Source organism: Struthio camelus, chromosome 20, assembly GCF_040807025.1.
Source record: "Struthio camelus isolate bStrCam1 chromosome 20, bStrCam1.hap1, whole genome shotgun sequence".
NCBI lineage: Eukaryota > Metazoa > Chordata > Aves > Struthioniformes > Struthionidae > Struthio > Struthio camelus.
In genome coordinates, this window is record NC_090961.1 from 6,413,691 (window position 1) to 6,431,867 (window position 18,177).

Below are 18,177 nucleotides of genomic sequence, written 5' to 3' on the forward strand. Positions count from 1 at the left end.
GTGGCATGCCACCCTAGGCAGGTGGGACAGGGCTGTCCCAACACCCAGGAACAGCAGGTACCAACGCTGTTTGGAGGATGCTGTCTGGGTCAGCCAGATAGGATGGGTTCCCAGAGATGGACTTTTTCTCCTTGTCCCTCTCTTAGCTTTGTCACTGGTGCCAACCTCCCTCTCCTGCCCTCATACTACATGGGCTGGAAAGAGCCACAGTCAGCCATGGCCTGGCGGCCACCAGAAAATGAACCGGGCAAGGAGACGGTGGCGGGGAGGGACACACGGAGCGATGCTGCAGCTGTATTCATGATGGCTGAAGTCATTTTAAAACCACTTAATTAACATTTAAAAAGAGAACTACATGGAAAAGTTCATTCCCATTCAGCTCCGGGAGGATAAAGGCGGAGGCACAAAGGAGGACGGCACCGGGGAGCTGCGTGGCACCGGGCGAGGGGCGGGCTGCGCGGGTGCCCCGTGGGTGCCTGCTCCCTGGCCAGGGCAGCGCCAGCGCGGGGCCGCGGCCCTCCCGGGAGGCTCCCGGGGGGCTGCGTCCCCAGGGCTGTATTTAGGGCAGGGAGGCCGCCTGGCACGGCTCTGCCCCAGCGCATGATCCCGGGCGCTGCCAAACCTGCCGTTTTCCTCAAAAGGAGGGATAGAGTGGGAAAAATGAGCTGGCCCCGAAGGGTGCAATTTGTTGGCGCTTGCGTTACTCTCCCAAGAGGGGAAATCGGACTCTGCCGCTGCGGCTGCACGAGCTGTTCGGGGCCCGGGGCGAGCACAGCGCAGGAAACCCCAGGGGAGCCGCTGTTGCAGCGGGAGCAGGGGAAGGACGGAGGGACCGTCCTGGTGGCCAAATCTCCAAGCCTCAAAAAAGCTGAGCAGCCACCGAGACGGGACGCGGGAGGCCCGCGGTGCCGGGCGCCCTCGGACAAGCCGGGGATGGGGCAGGTGATGCTGCCGGTGCCGGGAGGCAGGAGCCCGGGGCTGAGCCGGGCTGCACGGCCCCGGGAACGGGGCCAGAGGCGGCCAGGCGCTCGGCTCCTGCCTTTCCGGACAGGGCGCAAGGCAGCCCTCGATCGCACGTGGGAGCATGCAATATAAACCCTCGCGCAGGGGGAGTATACCCCTAACTGGGCTCGGGGTATCGCTGGCACCTCGCACGGGGACGCCGGCGTCCCGGGGGGCTGGCGGCTTTGCCCGTGCCCGCGGCCCCCGACGCCGGCCAGCCCGCGGCACTTACGCGATTTCGTTCAGGTAGACGAAGAGCTCCAGGGCCGCCTGGCGGGTGGCTCCGTCGGCGGCGTTGGTGACCTTCACGGGGACACCTGCGGAGAGGCAGGGCGGGCAGGGTCAGCGCGCCGGGTCCCGCTCACCTCTCGCCATCACCCCACCCGCGTTAAATAGATGTGACGGATATGAACCCTAAATAACTTCTTAAAAAGGCATATCCAAGCTGCTGCCGGAGGGAGGGCAGGGGGGGCGGGGGGGGGGGGGAACCCACCTCGGGAGAAAAAGGCGAAATAAATAAATAAATAAAAGGCCCATAAAAACGCCCTCCCTCCTCCTTTCCCCCCTGCTCTCCCTCTCTCTTTTTAGGGCCTGTGAAATTGCAACCAGGCCCTTAACTAATTGAATTTCACGCTCGGCGATTGTCTTACAGCGCAGCACCTTCTGTCCCACCAGCCCCGGCCGGCCGGCCGCGGGGCCGACAGCCCGCCCGCCCGCCCGCCCGCCGGCTGGAGCCCGCCTGCCCGCACCCCGGCCCCGCCGCCCGGCGGCACACGCTGCCCGCCCGGCGCCCGCCGCTCTGCCCGCACCCCGGCCCGCCGCCCCAGGAATTAATTATTACACTTTCTTTTTTTTTTTTTTGAAGGCGCTGGGTGGGAGGGAGAAAAGGAGAAGGTGGCCGGGGGTGGCGGCGGGGGGAGCTCTGAATAGAAAGAGGCATTTTTCTTTAGCAGTGTGAAATGAGCAATAAATGTATTAGGAAGCTGACAAGGGGGCTGCGGGGCCCACAAAGAAAAGCTGCGCGGAGTTGGAGGCTAATCTCCCCTCCATCTGCCCTCCTCATTACCATTTAACGCGCTATCAGTTGCCAATCAGCGCTCAATGCCTCCCTTTCTAGTCTTTATTACGGAGGCGCCCGCTAGAGCCGTGCCTAGTGACGGGGTCTGGCAGCTTCCCCCTGCCTAAACCCCCTATTTTCCAGGGGTTTATAAACTCAGTTGTAAATTGCTATTAAATGTAAGTCGCGGCAATAATGAACCTTAAGCCGCTTCTCAGCGAGGGCCCCCCCCGCCGCCGCCTGCGCCCTCCCCGCGCCCCGGCTCTTTCTGCTCTCGCCCTTCGTCGGCGCGTTGGCCGTGGTCCACCCGGCCGAGCGCCCGCATTGTCGGGGCCGTCGTTGGCGAAAGCTGCTTAGCCTTTAAAATAGTTAATAATTAGATTAAAACTTCAAATAAATTAACTAGAGGGGTGAATGGGGGGGGGCGCGGGGGGGGGTCTCCACGCTCTCGGGCAAAGATCATTAAAACAGAGCAGGGCTCCTCCGGCTGGCGATGCGTCGTCGCTTCCCGGGGCCGGGAAGGTGTCCAGGGTAAGTGCAGGGGGGCAGCAGCTGCCCCTCGTCCCCCGCGACGGCACGGGGACGTCCCGGCCGGGTCCCCCCTCGGGAAAGGCCGCTTGTGCCGCGGCCGGTGCCTTCGTTGGCCACGGGCGCGGGAACGGGGACCGCGGGAAACGTCCGCCGGGCAGCAGCCGGGCCCGCGGGTTCCCGCAGCGGGGAAGCGCCCCCGCACCGAAGCTGCGAGGATGAGGAAGGTGTCGCTCGGCACGGCCCGCTGGCATCCCCGCCGGCTCTCCGGGAAAGAGGCCGGAAAGGCAGGCTCCGAAGCAAGCGCTTACCCTTCCTGAACTCGATCTCCAGCGTGTCCGGGGTGTCCGGAGCGGTGGCCGGATCCTTGGTCTTCGTGTAGAGCCCGGGGGGAGCCGGATTCTGGTGGGGGCAGAGAAGAGGGAAAGTGGCTCGTGGCCATGACGGGAACAGTGTCCCCAGCCCCACGGCACAATGTCCCCCAGCCCCGTGGGAACAGCATCCCCAGCCCCACAGCACGGTGTCCCCCAGACCCCCGGGAATGACATCCCCCAACCTCATGGGCACGGCGTCCCCCTGCCCCACGGGAACAACGCTCCCCAGCCTCATAGCATGGTGTCCTCCAGCCCCACGGGAACGGCGTCCCCAGCCCCACGGCACAACATCCCCTGGCCCTGCGGGCACAACGTCCCCAGGACCATGGGACGACGTTTCCCCAATCCCACAGGCATGACATCCCCCAGCCCCACAGGCACGGCGTCCCCAGCCCCACGGCACAACGTCCCCCGGCCCCGTGGGAACGGCATCCCCAGCCCCACGGCACGATGTCCCCCAGCCCCACGGCATGATGTCCCCCAGCATCGTGGGAACGGCGTCCCCCAGCCCTCGGCACGATGTCCCCCAGCCCCGCAGGAACCGCGTCCCCCAGCCCCACGACATGATGTCCCCCAGCATCGTGGGAACGGCATCCCCAGCCCCACGGCACGATGTCCCCCGCCCCACAGTCATGGTGTCCCCAGCCCCATGGCACAACGTCGCCTGGCCCACGGCCACGGTGTCCCCCAGCCCCATGGCACGACGTCACCCAGCCCGTGGCCATGGTGTCCCCCAGCCCCACAGCACGACATCCCCCGGCCACGGCTTCCCCAGCCCCACAGCCACGGCGTCCCCAGCCCCACGGCACAACGTCCCCTGGCCCGTGGCCACGGCGTCCCCCAGCCCCACAGCACGATGTCCCCTGGCCCGTGGCCACGGCGTCCCCAGCCCCACGGCACGATGTCCCCCGGCCCACAGCCGTGGTGTCCCCAGCCCCATGGCACGACATCGCCCGGCCCGCGGCCACGGCGTCCCCCAGCCCCACAGCACAATGTCCCCAGCCCCACCGCGCTCACCCTGCCACCCAGCCCACTGCCACCAGCCCTCCCGGGACCCCCGTGCCAGGCTGCCAGCCGAACCCCGCTCGGGGCTCAACGCCTGCAGCCCGGGGCGAGGCGCCGGGGCCGGCACAAAGGCGCGCCGGAGCTTACCGGGGGTCTGGGAACAAAGGGCTAGAGAAATCAGACAATTTTTCCCCTCAACTTGATCTCATCTTTTTCTTTGACGCCCCCACAGCTGGAGGTGGAATCGCTGCGGGGAAGCAAGTCAGGCAGGAAAACGTGCGACTGTGGCGGAGAGAGGCAGGGCGCGCGGGCACGCACGCTTCCCCGGCGCCGCGGCCCCGCGAAGCGGGCTTTATTCCGCGCTGACCGAAAAAACTAATGACGAAGCCTGACCCCAGCAGGTGCTCTAGTCGCATGGGCTCTTTTCTGGTGTCCTCGAGGTTAATACGCACGGGGGGAAAATAGAGCAACAAAGCAAAAACCCATTTCAGAACACATCAACCTTCATGTATATTTTTTCCAGATTTAGAGTAAAGAGGCATCTTTTAGCGCGGGGCCAGTGGGAGCTCGGGTGACGACAGTGAATTGCCACAATCGAAGCACGTACCAGAAGGAGGAGGAAAAAAAATAGGCTTTCCGTCCCGGAAAGCAAATGCCGAGCGAGCTTTGCAATTTAGCGCGTTCCCCCCGCCCCCGGCACCCGCGCGCGGACGCGACCGCACGCAGCGGCCCTGAAACGCTTTCAGCCCGTCATTTGCAAAGTCATGCATCTAATGGGACGCCGAGGCACGGCGCGCCTGCCGGCCTCCCCGGGCACACGTGCGACAAGGTAAAAAGCAACGCCGGGTAGAGCGAGCTTCCCAGGACGCGTCGTCACCGCAGCCGTCCCCAAAACCTGTCCGCGCTTTCCAAAATCGGGAGGTCTTTAGAAGAAAAGCCGTTCTTTTCCGAACGGACAGGCCAGCAAAACTCTTCCTTTGCTTTGTTTAATCTGGATCGTCCAAACATTTCGGTAGTTTCAAAAGGCTCCGTCTCAGTTTGAACGCTTTGCCGCTGTCTAGTTTAACGCCGCACGAACAGAACGATGCCCCCGAAAAACGCCCGGCCCGCTTCTGCCCCCCGAAACCTCCAGCTGGGTAACGCACAAGGTACTGCACAGCGTGGCGTTTCTCCAAACTGATCCTCTCCCGCAAACGTGCTAAGCTGTGATAAATCAGCATTTTCCCACAAAACGCAGGCGGCCAGAGCTGGAGCCCGGGGCCGCCCCAGGCCGCGGGGGCTCTGCCGGCTCCCAAGGGCTCCCCCAGGCTTCCCTGCTCTTCCACTCCTTCTAAAATATAGACTTTCCTCCTTGCACTTTTTTGCCCTTCCTTTTCCTTTCCAGTGAGAAAAAAGGCCAAGGCAGAAAACAGGTAGGAAACAAGTCTAAAATATATATTTAAAAAAAAAGTGATTGCTTTCAAAAATTTGTTTAGTCTCTTTTTTACGAGAAGATTAGTTTCTCAGGAAAAGTTTTCATCTAGCATTCAAAGAAGGGAAATAACTTCCTTTTAGCGAAAATTTCCATTTTCTTGCCCAGTAAATAGCAAAAAGCAACTATTTCGAGCCGTTTGTGGGGCCGCAGCCAGGTTTCACTACCCCTTGCGGCCCAGGCCAGCTGCCGGGGCGCCCTCGCCCTGCCGTGCCCTGCACGGTGCCCGAGCGCCGCGGGAGTCTCCCGCGCCGGCGCCCGCAGCGCTCCCGCTTCACCCGCGCCACAAGCTCTCCCGCAGGGCAGGGACCCGCAGCCGTCCACGCGAGCACTGGCACTCCAGCAAAAACGTCCTCGGGGTTTCTGTTTTATTTCACGTTTGCCCCTTTTTGCACACGCCTGCACACACGTCTCTCCCTGCCGCCGCCGCCGCCGGCACCCGCGCGCACACGCAAATCACACGGGCTGCAGATTTCAATTCGACACCGTCTGGCCTTTCCTAGCCCTGATCATACTTATCAACCAGGCAAACCCGCTGGAGATGATGAAAAACTTTGAGTTCAAAAGGAAAGATTGGGGCGGGGGGGCAGAGCGGAGGGAAAAAAGGAAAAAAAAAACCAGAAAGTATTAAAAACTCTTTACTAAACATTGGAAGTCAAAGTCAGGTAGTTTCCAATTTTCTAAGCCAACTATGAAAACCCCTATTAAATAAAACAACTAAATAGAAATAAAAGTGACATTTGGCTTGCATTCCATCATTACGGTGCGAGTCTGTCCTCTTTTTATTCTCCCTCCTAAAAGCACAGTTCAAATGACAAATAGTTTGTTGCAGTGTATCAATGCCTCCTATTTATCCGGCCCCGCAGGGGGGCTAGTCCTGCAATGTCATCTTTAAAGGGGAGAGAGGGGAGGGGGGGGGGAAAAAGGAAGAGTGCGTGTGGAAAGGGAGGGGGGGAGAAAGAAGCAAGAAAAACGGGGCAAGAAGAGAAGAAATTGGAAGCAAATGGTCCATGAAGTAAACCATGATGCAGAGCTATCGATGCCGCAAATGGTTTATTCATCCGGCTGATATTGTTGTGCCCGGCACTGAATGAACTCTTTCAGAGTGCCATATGAAGTTAAAGCAAGTAAATTTCTATCTTTCTCCGCATTAGCTGCCTCATTGCCCTTCAATCGGGCCTCACAGAGGCAGAAAATAGCTCAACCATCTGCTTTCAAATCCCTCCGTTGGGCAGGTCCCCGGGGGCTTGGGGAGGGGAGCCCCCCGGGGCTCCGCACCCCCGGCGCTTTTGGGACCCGCTCTGCAACCGTCACCCCCCGGGCCCAACTTCGCTCCGCGGGCTCGGGAAGGGCCGGAGCTGGCGCTGACGCTCGACGGCACGGCAGCAACGCGGCGCCTCCGGCGAAGGCGGCACGGCGCATCCGGCCTTTAGGGGATGCCCGGGAAAGGGTTCGGCCGACTAGTCGGGTCATCGCGGAACTGGCCCAATTTTCCCAGCTGGTTTCGGCCGGGGAAAAGAGCGGGGTGCCGGCGGCGGAGGCGTCCCCCCAAAGGGACGCGGGGGCGACTCATCCCCGAGGGGTCTGCGCCAGGCTTTGCAGAACGGCCCCGGTGCCCGCTCCCGGCCCTGCCTCCCCCTCCGCCGCCGCGCTGTCTCATTAGCCCTGCTGGATAGTCTAAGCTGCCCCCGAGCCCTGCTGAGCAGCCGCAGCGCCTCCGTGCAAACCGGGGTTCAAAACGCCGCCCCCCCCGTGTTCCCCGGCGAGCCGAGGGAGGCAGCACCTCGGCCGTCGCAGGGAAAGCCGAAAGCTTTTTGCAAGCCGCAGAGCCCGGCTCAGGGTGGATGGGGGGGAGGCAGCCCCGACGCCCTCCGTCCTCGCAGCCGGATCGCCGGCTCCGGTCCCGTGCAAGCACCGGCTGCGTTGCACCCCCCCCCCCAAACCCCGTGACGTTTGCTCCTGCAGCATCGCCCCGAAACGGCGCCCGCCCCTCTTCCCGCCCGCCGCCGTCCCCGTGCCGGCCGAGCCGGTGGTGGGGTCCGGCCTCCCCGCCGCGCGCCGCCGGCCGTGAAATTTCGAATTAGGCTGCAAGCAGGCGCGCCGCCCGCGGCCGCCGCGCCGGAGGAGGCCATGATCGATTACCTTGGGGTCCTCCAGGACGCCGGCTTCGTAGCTGCGGGGCAGAAAGAGAGAGACGGCTGCAGCGCCGGGCACACGCCGGCCCCCATCGCCCGCCCGGCGCGCGTCCCGCGAGGACAGGCATGGACGAAGCCGGGCTGGAGATTTTTGGGCTCAGCCCATCGCAGGAGAGCCGGGGACGACGGGGTGGGTTCAGCCCGGCCCTTTTGCAACGGTGCGAAGCGCCGAGGCGGCAGCGCCGGTGGCCGGGCGGAGACGGGAGCGATTGGGGACGGGGGCCCCCTCTCACCTGATGTGCATGAGGTTCTCATCCATGCTCCAGGGCGTCTGGGGAGTCACCGGCACGGGGATCCCGTGTTCCTGTGGGGAGACGGGAAGCGGCGCTCAGGAGCCCCTCGGGGCTAGCGCGGACCCCCGCTCCGGGCTCAGCACCCCCAGGCGCCCGGCGCCCGCTGCCTCCCGCCCCGGCATCGCCGTCTTGCCGGGGCTCGGCCAAAAGCAGGGGAGCAGGAGCTGAGCCGGAGCGGAAGCAGCGGCACAGCCTGTTTGCTAGTGCAATCAGCTCAGCAGCTCGGTCCCGTCTCGGCGGGGCAACGCGGGCCGGGCGCACCGACGTTTCGGCTGGAGGTCGAAAGCCCGGCCTGGGCTCGCGGCCAGGACAGACCGCTGCTCTTGCCCCTCGGGCTTGTGGTCAGCCCTTCGGAAAAGTGATGCCGCCAGCTCCTCCTGGCAAAAGCGGGACGACGCTTCGCCCGGTCCCGCGGACAAGGCTGCACGTGCCGCCCAAACCCCGGAGAAAACCCGGGTGCGATAAGCCACGCGAGCCGGCCGGCGAGGCCGAGGACGCTGCCCGTCGTCTCGGGGTCTGGCCGCGCGGCTCCGCCGCAGCCCGTCTCACCTGACGCTTACCCGAGCTTCGTGCAGCCCCGAGCGCGCGCGGGCACCGTGACTTCCGAGCCCTAATTAATTAGGTTTGCAGCCGGGATCGGCCCCTCCGCGGCCGGCCGCAGCCCTCGGCGAGCTCGCAAAGGCTGCGGAAACCCGGGCTGCAGCCCGCGCCGCGGCGCAGGAGCCGACCCGCCGCAGCGGGAACCCCGCTTTCCCAAGGAGCCCCTGGCGCCAACGTTCACCTCCTCGTACCTGCCCCGAACGGCCCCGCGAGCGCGTCCAGGCGCTGCGAGGACCCGGCTGCAAACTCCACCTCTCCCGAACACACACAAAAAGAAGGGAAACCCCCTTTCTTGCAGTGCTGAACACAACCAGAGGCCGAGAGGTCTTGAAAACCCTCAACCTCAACCCTTTCTCTTTGAACAGGACCCCGACCCACTTCGTTTTCCTTTTTCCCCCCCCCCCAATTAAAAGAAGAAAAAAAAAAACCCCAAAACAAAACAAAACACATGTTCCATTTTCCGTATAATAAAAACACAGCGCTCTTAATAACTCTCCTATTTGCCAATTTGTTGGGCAACATATGGAAAGCTCTCGTAAACTCGCCCCTTCGCAATAAAACAACAGATGGCAACACGGTCGCGGACGCGGCGCTGGCGGCGCCCCGATGGGACGCGCCGGCCTCGGCGCCCCTCCAGCCCGGCACCTTGCCCGCACAGATATTATCCCGGCAGCCTAGACGGCAGCTATTTTAAAAACTGAAGCAATTTTCTGGTTTATGCACAGCACTGCCTTTTCCCTTTTGATTGATTGAGCCGAGTTGTCAAGCATTTCCATGAAGTCGCCAGAAAAGAAAGGTACCCCGGTGGGCGCTTAAGGAACCTGATGCAAAACTTCTAACGTGTTTTATTGCAACTTGTACTTCAAAAAGGAAGGGACAACAAAAGCGGATGTGTTTGCTTTTGTCTGTTAGGCGAGGCATTGAGCTGGGACCCGTTTCCTTGGAAAGCGGGTGACAATTAGCAGCCAGGTAATTATGGGCCTTTTAGAAAGGAGAAGGGGAAGGAAGGAAAAAAAAAGGACAAGAAAAAGAAAGAAAAGGCGTCGCCCACCCGCCCGCCCGCGCAGGGCGCCCCGGCCCCTACCTCCGCGTACTCCATCAGCTCGCGGCGCCCCGGGAAGCGGCGGTAAAACTCGGGCAGCCTCCACGGCGCGATGACCTGGCGGGAGGGCACGAGGATGAGGACGGGCCGAGCCTTCCTCCCCCCCCCATCTCGTTTCCCCTGCTTCCCCCCTACCTCCGCCCCACCATGCCCCCCCTCCCCCAGCCCTCCCCAAACCCTCCTTTCCCCCCTTTGCAACCCCGGCCGCAGGGGCACGCCGGGCACCGTTCTCCCGCCTGCCGAAATTCAATCTCCCCGCGTGAAGGTGGAGAAACCCAAAACGCCGCGGGCCGCCGTGACCCTGACGAGGCGTCGGGCAGCCCGGCATCCGGCCGCTGCCTCCGTACCGGTCGCTTCGTGGCCGCGTGGCGTTTGGGGTAAAAACAGCTCGTTTAAAGATCATTGCAATCCCCTCCAAGGCCAAAAACGTCACCGCGCGCAGCCGGCGGCTTGTTAAGGAGAGACGCGGCCGCGCGCGTCGGGGTTAAAACGACCTTCCCGCGGCTGGCGCGCCGCAGCCCCCTCCCCGGTTCGCGGGGCCGGACACCCAGGCGCTGCGGCCGCGGGGGACAATTTTGGGTGCCCCCAGGCCAGGGAGCGGGCGCTGGGCCGCGCGGGAGGCGTTGGCGGCGTCCTGCAGCGGCGCGGGAAAGCGCTGCCGCGGGGGACGGGCTGCTCCGGGTTGGAGCAGAGCCAGCAGCGGGCATTCGCTGCAACGGGGGGAAAAAAAACCAAAAAAATCATCCGTTTCCCCCCCAAGACCAGGGCCAAACTTGTCCGGGGTGCAGCGCTCGGTTCTGGCGCGCTCCCCCGCCGCGCAGCCCGGCTGGCCGGGGAGAGCGGCCTCGGCGCCTTACCTTGACGCTAGGACACAGGGCGTAGCAGGAGAGCTCGAAGCGGACCTGGTCGTTCCCCTGCAACACAGGCGGGAGGCGCTTGGGGCTGCGGGGCTGCGTTTGGGGAGAGGGCGGTGCTGCCCTGCTCCCCCCGGCCCCGCGCAGCCCCTCCGCTCCAGCAGCCGCCGGGGAGCCTCGCTCTTCTCCCGGTGACGACACCGGGATAGGATTGCTGGCGATTTTCCCTCGGAAAGCCAGCCGTGAGGTCCAGGGCCCACCTGCGTCCTCCCCCCGGCGCCGAGCAATGGATGCTGCGACCTGCCCCATGCCGGGCGGCTCCTGTCCCGCCTGGGGTCAGTCCTGCCCCCTCTGCAGCTGCTTTGAGCCCAAAATCGCCATCCATGTTATTCCAAATATAGTTGAGCACCAGGTTTTAAGAAACAGCTCAACCCCGAAGGCGCCGGACTCGCTCGCCTGCCTGGCGCTGGGAGCCGCGCGCAGAGCGTTGCTTCCCCCCGGGCCGAGCCGCCTAAAAACCCGGCTGGTGCAAACCCGCATTCGCGTATTTTTTCTCCCCCGGATGGGTCTAAGCTCTGAAATGCCCCCGTGGGAATCGTGCCACTTTAGGGGGCAGACCGTGCCCTCGGGAACAACCCGGGCGCCGGGCAGGGGACCGCCAAGAGCAGCTGCTCCCTGTCTCCGTCCGACGGGGAGACGGCGGGAAGGGACGTCCCGCGGCCTGAGCGGAGCAGGAGCAGCACGCCTCCCGCTTGGGCGTCACGAGTGCGCTCAGGCCTCTGCAGGTGCCCGCCCAGCGGGGGCCGGCAGGTTTGCAGCCTGGTACCATGGCTGGGCGCAGCACCACGAGCCTCTGAGCCCTTGTCACCGAGGTCCCAGAGCAACAGAGGACACCTGAAGGGAGCAGGCAAAGGGGGAGGAAGAAGACCACCGTGTCCAAGAAGCAGCAGCAGCTCATCATTAAATAGATCCGAAGCTCCTTTATCTTAATTGGCCCATGCTGGGAGAGCCCTCTAACGAGGCCAGGCGCTTGGGAAAGGGAGGGGAGCAAGCCTGGGAGTTCGGAGGTCTCCCAAGGGAACAGCGCTCACCAAAGCCGATTTTCCAGCAGCGCCAAGGGGCGTACGGACCCCCCCCCCCGCCCTTCTCTAGCCCCCGCCTGGAGGATACAGTTACTGCCGGGCCGAGAACTCCCCCAGGACCCTCGCACACGCGCGAGCACGTCCACCAGAGCGCTCGCTGCCCTCGCAGGCCCCCAGCCAGCCCATCTGCTCCTGCAGCGGGGCCGCCGCAGATGGCCCGCGTTTAAGATGCTGCGGCCTCAGCCGGGTCGAGTTACCCGCGGTCCTCGCCGCCTCCGCCGGCTTGATGGCTCGGGCGGCAGCTCGAGGGTGCCCTTGCGAGCGGCTGCCGCCCGGGAAGCCGCGGCGGAGGCTGGTGCTCGCCGTACCCGCTGCGGCGGGGGCGTTTTAGCCGAGCGGAGGGCAAGGGGCTCAGGTCGCGTGTTGCTCGGCGGCACCCCCCAACGGGTGCGTTCACGGCGGGATGCTGAGACCGGGAGGCGCCGGGAAGTGGCCGCGGCGGCAGCCAGGGTTATTTCAGCAGAGGAGCTCGCCAACCTCGTGGCTGCACCTCTGCCCCGTCTCCCCAGCGCGGCAATCCTCCTTGGCTATAACCCCCCCCAGCAAAGGCATCTCTGGCCTCATCTAATGTCCCCCGCGCATCCCCCTTCTAGCCAGGCTGCCCAGCCTGGCCGGAGACCCCGTGCCTAGTGCCACCCGGGTGCCGAGAGCCCGCCGGGTGGGCGCCTCTCCTTTGCCAGGCTCCACGGATGCGTCCGCAAGCCGGGACAAGCCGTTCATCGCCTCCCTTCCCACAGCCCCAACTTCTCCGAGGGCGCCTTCCCCTTCGCGGCCGCCTTCCCCTGCCTCCCGCGCTGGGCCGGGACGTCGGCGCCGGCTGGGACGGGGGCAGGAGGGGCAGGACGGAGCACGGCCGCCCCGCGTTTCGGAAGGGGACCGGGGACGGGCTGCTCTGCGGGCAGAGCCCAGGTTTGCTCCAAACTAAAGGGAATAAAGCAGCCTTTTTCCCCGTCTCCGGTGCAGGTGTTTCTCCCCCGGCAGCATTTCCGCGGTCTCTGGCTGCCTCTAGCGGCAAACCGCCGGCCCTGCCGGCGCGGCGGGGGACGGAGGGGACGGGGCGCAGCGCAGACCCCCAGCCCCGCCAGGGACAAGCGGAGGCAGGGCACGGGCCACCTCGCCCTGTCCCCACGCAAGGCCACCCTAGGGGGGACCTGCCAGCCCACCAGCAGCTCGGGCCACGCTCCGCCGGCCCTCGGCGCCCCCGCGGCCCCCCGGCACGGCCCGTCGGTAGCCCCCAAGGGGCTGTCTCGCCCGCGGGGACGGCCGCCAGCCCAGCGCCCCTCGGGCCGCAGCAGGCTGCTATTTCGGGCAGCCTGCGTCCCTAACGGTTTTGAAAGCGAGGGTGTGAGGCGAGATGTCGAAAGTGGGAAATTCCCCCCGCCCCGTCCCCCGGCGGGAAGCTCCGGGCTTGCGCCACGGCCCTCCCGCCTGCCGCCGGGGAAGTGACAGCGCGCCGCAGAAATCCCGGACGCGAGAAGGACGTGCTGAAAGGCAGCCGAGCTTTGCCTTGCCCCGGCCCGGCCACCTCGTGCCACCTGGAGCGACGGCAGCATCCCGGGCCCGTTCCCGCCCCGCTGTCCCCGCCGTCCCTCCTCACCTTGCCCGTGGCGCCGTGCGAGACGTACCGGGCTCCCTCCTTCTGGGCGATCTCCACCAGCTTGCGGGCGATGCAGGGCCGGGCCAGCGAGGTGCCCAGCAGGTACCGATCCTCGTAGAGAGCGTTGGCCTGCACCGCCGGCCAGATGAACTCCTCCACGAACTCCCTGCTGACGTCCTCGATGTAGACCTGCCGGCACGGGGAGACGCCTGCCATGGGAGGGTCTCCTGCTCCGCCGGGGCGCCGGAGACGGCACGGCGAAGGGTGCCGGGGAGAGCTGGGCAGCTCCCTTGTTTCCCCTGACGCCTTCCTACCTTCCCAAATGTGACTGTGTATTTAGAGTGAATGGGGCAAAATCCCTCTCTGCAAAGCACTGATTTATTGCAGCAGTGAACATAAAGCTGCACTGGGAGGAGCGGGCAAAAAAAAAAACGCCTCCCCTTTTCTAGATGGCTTTGGTGCAAACCCCCTAGAAAAGGGATTCCTCGTTCTTGCCGGGGCACGGGGCAGCGGCTGGCGGCCGCGGTCCCCGCGGGGGGCCGGGAGCCCCCCGGGAGGCTCCAGCCCCGTGGCGGGAGCGGGGAAGCTCAGCGGTGCGCAGGCACCCAGGGAAGGGGCGGCGTTACCTTCTTGGCCCCCAGGGCCAGCGCTTTCTTTCGCGCCTCTGCAAAGTCTTCATTTTGCCCGATGTTGGCCTGGAAGGAGGTAAAAAAAAGAAGACTGTAAGGAGGGCACAAAACACGAATGCGAGCCCAGCCTGGCACGGGGCATCTTCCGGGGAGCCCACGTTTCTGGGCTTGCTGCCACCGGAGGCGAGCGGGAGGTGAGTTACCCCCCCGGAGACGGCGGCTTGAGGCCGTTTCTCCTTCCGGCCGGCCCCGCGGCGCTCCCCGGCGCGCTGCCCTGGCTAGCGGAGGGGCGCTTGCTGGCCGGGACGGGCTGCACCAGGGGGCTCAGCGGTGCGTGCCGGGCACTTGCTGGCCGGGACGGTAAGCAGGCACGGTGGCGATGTGCAGGACCACGGGGGCTGCAGGCTGCCCCCCCCCCCCCCCAACCGCAGGCCGGTCGGAGCCACGGCACCGGCATCCCTCACCGCCGGGCTCCCGGGTGGCGGGGCCGCGCGCAGGCTCGGCGCCGGGGCTCACCAGGTACGCCACCACGTCGTAGCCCTGCTCCTTCAGCCACACCAGGATGCAGGAGGTGTCCAGGCCCCCGCTGTAGGCGAGGACCACCGTGCCCTTGCCCTCGGCCATGGCGCCTGCGGAGGCAAAGCCAAGGTGCCGGCGTTGGCGCCGCTCGCGCTGCCCGCCAGCGCCCCGCCGCCCTACGGCCCGCGCGGCGACGCCGGCCCCGTCGCCCGGCCGAGCCCGCGGGAGGCTGCTCCGGGCGCTGCGGGCGGCCGGCGGTGAGGAGGGGGGGTGACCCCGAGAAGGGATTTTTTTCTGAGCGGCGTGGACCGATGGCTCAGGCAATGCACAACCAGCAGGTGAGAAGCCAGGTCGCCTGTGGATCAAATACCAGGGGCAGGACGCTGCTTCTGCAGGCAAAGGAGGGGTTAATGCAGCAGCCCGTGCTGGCACAAGTGCTAATTTGGCACCGCTGTAATTCATTAAGCCACTGGGGCGGGGGGGGGTGTCAAGGGAGGGTGCGGGCCAGGCCCGGTGCCCCGGCGGGTGGCCGGCTGCCCGCTGAGCCGGCGACGCTCCGGCGGGGCCTGGGACGGGACGGGGCGGCAAAGCCCCTTCCCCTGGTGGGAGCATCTGGGCTTGGGGAGGGAGAAGCACGCAGCAAACTGCGGGCTGGGCCTCACCACGGCACTGGGGGGAGCCGCGGGTCCCAGAGCCTCAGTTTCCCTCCCCGGGACCTGCGACAAGCAGGGAAGACGTTTGAGGGAACCGGGAGAAGCCACAGCGTCATGGCCCCAGAAGCACGCTGCAGCTCCCACCGGGAGGCACCTCCGCCCGGCCACGGGCCCACCGCTCACTTAACCGGCCGGCGCGCGCGGCAGCTGCAGCCCGGCAAGGGGCAGCGAAGCCGCCCGCGGCTGCTTTGCTCCTACCTCTGCTCCGAGGGGCGATGCCAGGCTCTCTTCCTCCCGCAGTCTGCAAGCGCCCTGCAAAGCCGAGGTGAGATGGAGGCGCCCGGCCACGGCGGGACGGCAGAGACGCAACCCTCGTGCCTTGCTCGGGCACGACCCGACACGCGCGGAGGAGCCGCCCTGGCCCCCGGCGCCTGCCCCCGCCGCCCCGGCCGGCGCTTCGCAGGGCCGATGCGGTCGGTAGCATCCCCAGGCAGGCCTAATGCAGCCCCAGTCTCCATCCCAGACCCAAACTCGGTGACGAGTGCCTGACAATCACTATCAATCACACCGCTCTGTATTTCCTACAGCTTAAAATACAGCACGAAACTGCCGCACGGGGAATTTGGCGCCCCTCACCCTCCGGCTGAGGATATCGAGGACTTCAGAAGGCAAGAAGAGGCAGCAAAGGAGAGCGCCCAGCAGCGCTGAGCTCGGGGGTCAGAGCACTGCAAAGAGGCGCAGAGGGAGAATTTGGGGCCCTGGCGCCGGGGATGCTCGGCCGGAGCCAGCTGGCACCGGGCAGGCACCGGCCCGCGAGCGGGCAGCTGCAGGAAGGGGCTCTGGGCTACCCCAGCCCCACAGAGCAGCTGCGCCGGTCCCCGGCCGGGCTGCGAAGCCGCAGGGCCCCCGCGCCGCGGTGCCAGCTGACCCTTGGCCGGGGAAGGCGAACAGCAGCGCCGGCCAAATCCTGTCCCGAGCAAATTTCTCACTGCTGCCAAGTCAGCATGATCCTGCGCCTGCTTTTGCAAGTAGGGAAGGCGCTGCAAGCAGCTCCAGCGGGGCCGTATCGCCCCAGCAGGACGCGTTTCGCAGCAGGGACGTGTTTACCCCCAGCTCTGCCCCAGCACACCGCCGGGCGCTACCTGGAGCCGGCCCCCACCCCTGCACCCGTGAGCCAAACCAGGTGTCCTGGTGAAGAGCAAAGCGGTTTGATCGCCCCGAAACCAGAGCGCCCGGCAGCGATCTGGCGCCCCAAACCTGCCTCTCGTGCCCAGGCTTGTGCAACCGGCACTTCCATAACCTCTGGCGCGCGCGGGTGTGGGCAGAGCCGGGCCCTTGCCTGGGCGGCTCAGCAGTTCCCTTCTTTGTGGGGCATTTACAGGAAAGCAAAGTGCAGTTCCTGAAAGGGGCCAGGCCAACCATGACGCTGCACAGGCTGCGTCTTGCTGGGAAAGGGCCCTCCTTTGCCCTCAGACTGGGTCCCCTCTGCGTGCTGCAGCATCTCTGCCGTGGCTGCTCGCCTGGCTAAACCGCCCTGAGAACTGGCGTGCTCGGTTCACGTATCACCCGTCAGCCGGCGAGCGGGTTAGAGGAGAAGCGTCTGTTTTTGGCTGCTCAGATGAAGCCTTGATTTGCCCGTGGGAAATTTAGCACAGGGTCTGCAGATACCCGAAAACCGAGCTCCGGGCCTAGACGAGAGGGTGCTGCCAAGCGGCTCCCACCGCCGTCAGCAGCGGTGCAGGGGCAGAGCCGCTCTATCAGCCCCGGGAAGGCTCAGGGAAACAGGGCCAGGCTCCAGCATTTCCAGCTCCGGAAATGGGGATCGTGCCAAGCCTGACTGCCCAGGAAGGGAGAGCCCCGAGATTTCAGAATTACACGGTAATAAATCAAAGCAAACGAAACGTGGCTGAAGGGAAGGTCCGGGGACTTTCTCAGCCCTGGTCATTATTCTGTAGCTATTTCCTTATGAGCTGGATCATGCCTTTTACCAGAACAACTCTGTTTGCTCTGGCCCTGCAGGAACACTGCGCGTTTGTTTTTAAACCCAGGAAAAGTAAAAGAGGAAAAGAAAAAAAAAAAAAAGAGACCTTGAAACTTTGGCAGGAGAAGCAGCAACGCCTTCCCCGGCCCGACTGCGAGAGCGGTCTGTGCCCGGCGGCGCGGGGCTGCCGCGGGGCTGAGCTGGGGCAGGCTGCGGCACTGGGCTCCCCGGGGCGGTTGGACACATTCGGGGGCACCAGGGTTTGCCCAGCATCCCTCCCCACCTCGTAACCCCGGCGGGGGGGGGTCTCCATCCTCTCCCGAGGAGGGGACTGGGGTGCCAGATGGGGTCCCGGCTCACAGCACCCTACCTGGGGACAGGCCAGTGGGTCCAAGCCTGGGGACCCCGCTGGGGCGGTGGCACTCGCTCATGTCCCCCCCAAACTGAGCTCGAAGGGAGCCGGCGGCAGCCTGCGCCCTCCCCGTGACAGGCAACGGGCTGGGGTGCTCCGGTGGGGAGGAGCGGTCGCCCGCCCCTGCCCTTCTCCAGCACCCAGGGGTGGGGGGGACCCAGCAGGGGCAGAGAGGGGACAGCGGAGGGGACAGGACCCCCGAGCCAAGGGCTCGCCTCCTCCCTGCATTCGGCAGGGGCGCCCGGGCCGTGCTGGCCCCCTCCGTGCCCACCCTGCCGGCGGCGCGGCCGAGCGCACCCTCACTCACCCGCTGCGCGCAGGGACCCGTGGTGCCCGGCTGGCCTCCGGCGTGCGGTCCGGCGCCCAGAGCATCCTCCTCCTCCTCTTCCTCCTCCCTTATAGCCGGGCGCGGGCAGGCGGAGCCGCGGGAGGACTGTCCCCTCCGCCGCCGCCGCCGTGGGCACGGTCCCCGGGCGAGGCGCTGCCCTCCGCCGGGGGGCACAGCCAGCACCCCGGGGCTGCACGCGGAGCGGGGCGCCTTGCACCCCGCCAGCAGCGCTCAGAAAAGAGGAGCCCTGACGGTGGTTTCGCCTGGCGCTGGCTCCACATGCAGCCGCTCCAGGTGCCCCCGGGGCTAGTTGTCACCTGCGTCTCCCCCGGCACTCGGCCTCTTCCCTTGCACAGCGCTGAGCGCCGGCGGATGCCAGCCCCCCGCCTGCCCCGAGCGGTGGGAACCGGGGGGGAGAGCGCGGGGCCAGCGTCG

General features: G+C 65.7%; 1 protein-coding gene across 2 annotated transcripts in view; it reads right to left on the reverse strand.

The window, feature by feature from the left end:
• ASS1 (argininosuccinate synthase 1) overlaps positions 1 to 17,831 on the reverse strand; it is a 32,818-nt gene extending 14,987 nt beyond the window's left edge. The window contains exons 1-11 of one of the 2 annotated variants that reach the window (XM_068914695.1): positions 17,722 to 17,831; positions 15,280 to 15,333; positions 14,366 to 14,478; positions 13,847 to 13,915; positions 13,221 to 13,409; positions 10,485 to 10,541; positions 9,610 to 9,684; positions 7,866 to 7,936; positions 7,580 to 7,610; positions 2,899 to 2,989; positions 1,235 to 1,319 (exon numbers count right to left, since the gene is read on the reverse strand). In XM_068914695.1, the coding sequence (XP_068770796.1) occupies positions 1,235 to 1,319; positions 2,899 to 2,989; positions 7,580 to 7,610; positions 7,866 to 7,936; positions 9,610 to 9,684; positions 10,485 to 10,541; positions 13,221 to 13,409; positions 13,847 to 13,915; positions 14,366 to 14,473 (776 nt within the window). In that variant the 5' untranslated portion in view covers positions 14,474 to 14,478; positions 15,280 to 15,333; positions 17,722 to 17,831. Of the gene's footprint in view, positions 1 to 1,234; positions 1,320 to 2,898; positions 2,990 to 7,579; positions 7,611 to 7,865; positions 7,937 to 9,609; positions 9,685 to 10,484; positions 10,542 to 13,220; positions 13,410 to 13,846; positions 13,916 to 14,365; positions 14,479 to 15,279; positions 15,334 to 15,657; positions 16,139 to 17,721 lie in introns of those variants that run through there. The other variant, XM_068914694.1, reaches the window with a different exon arrangement.
• Between the last annotated feature and the right edge of the window lie 346 nt (positions 17,832 to 18,177).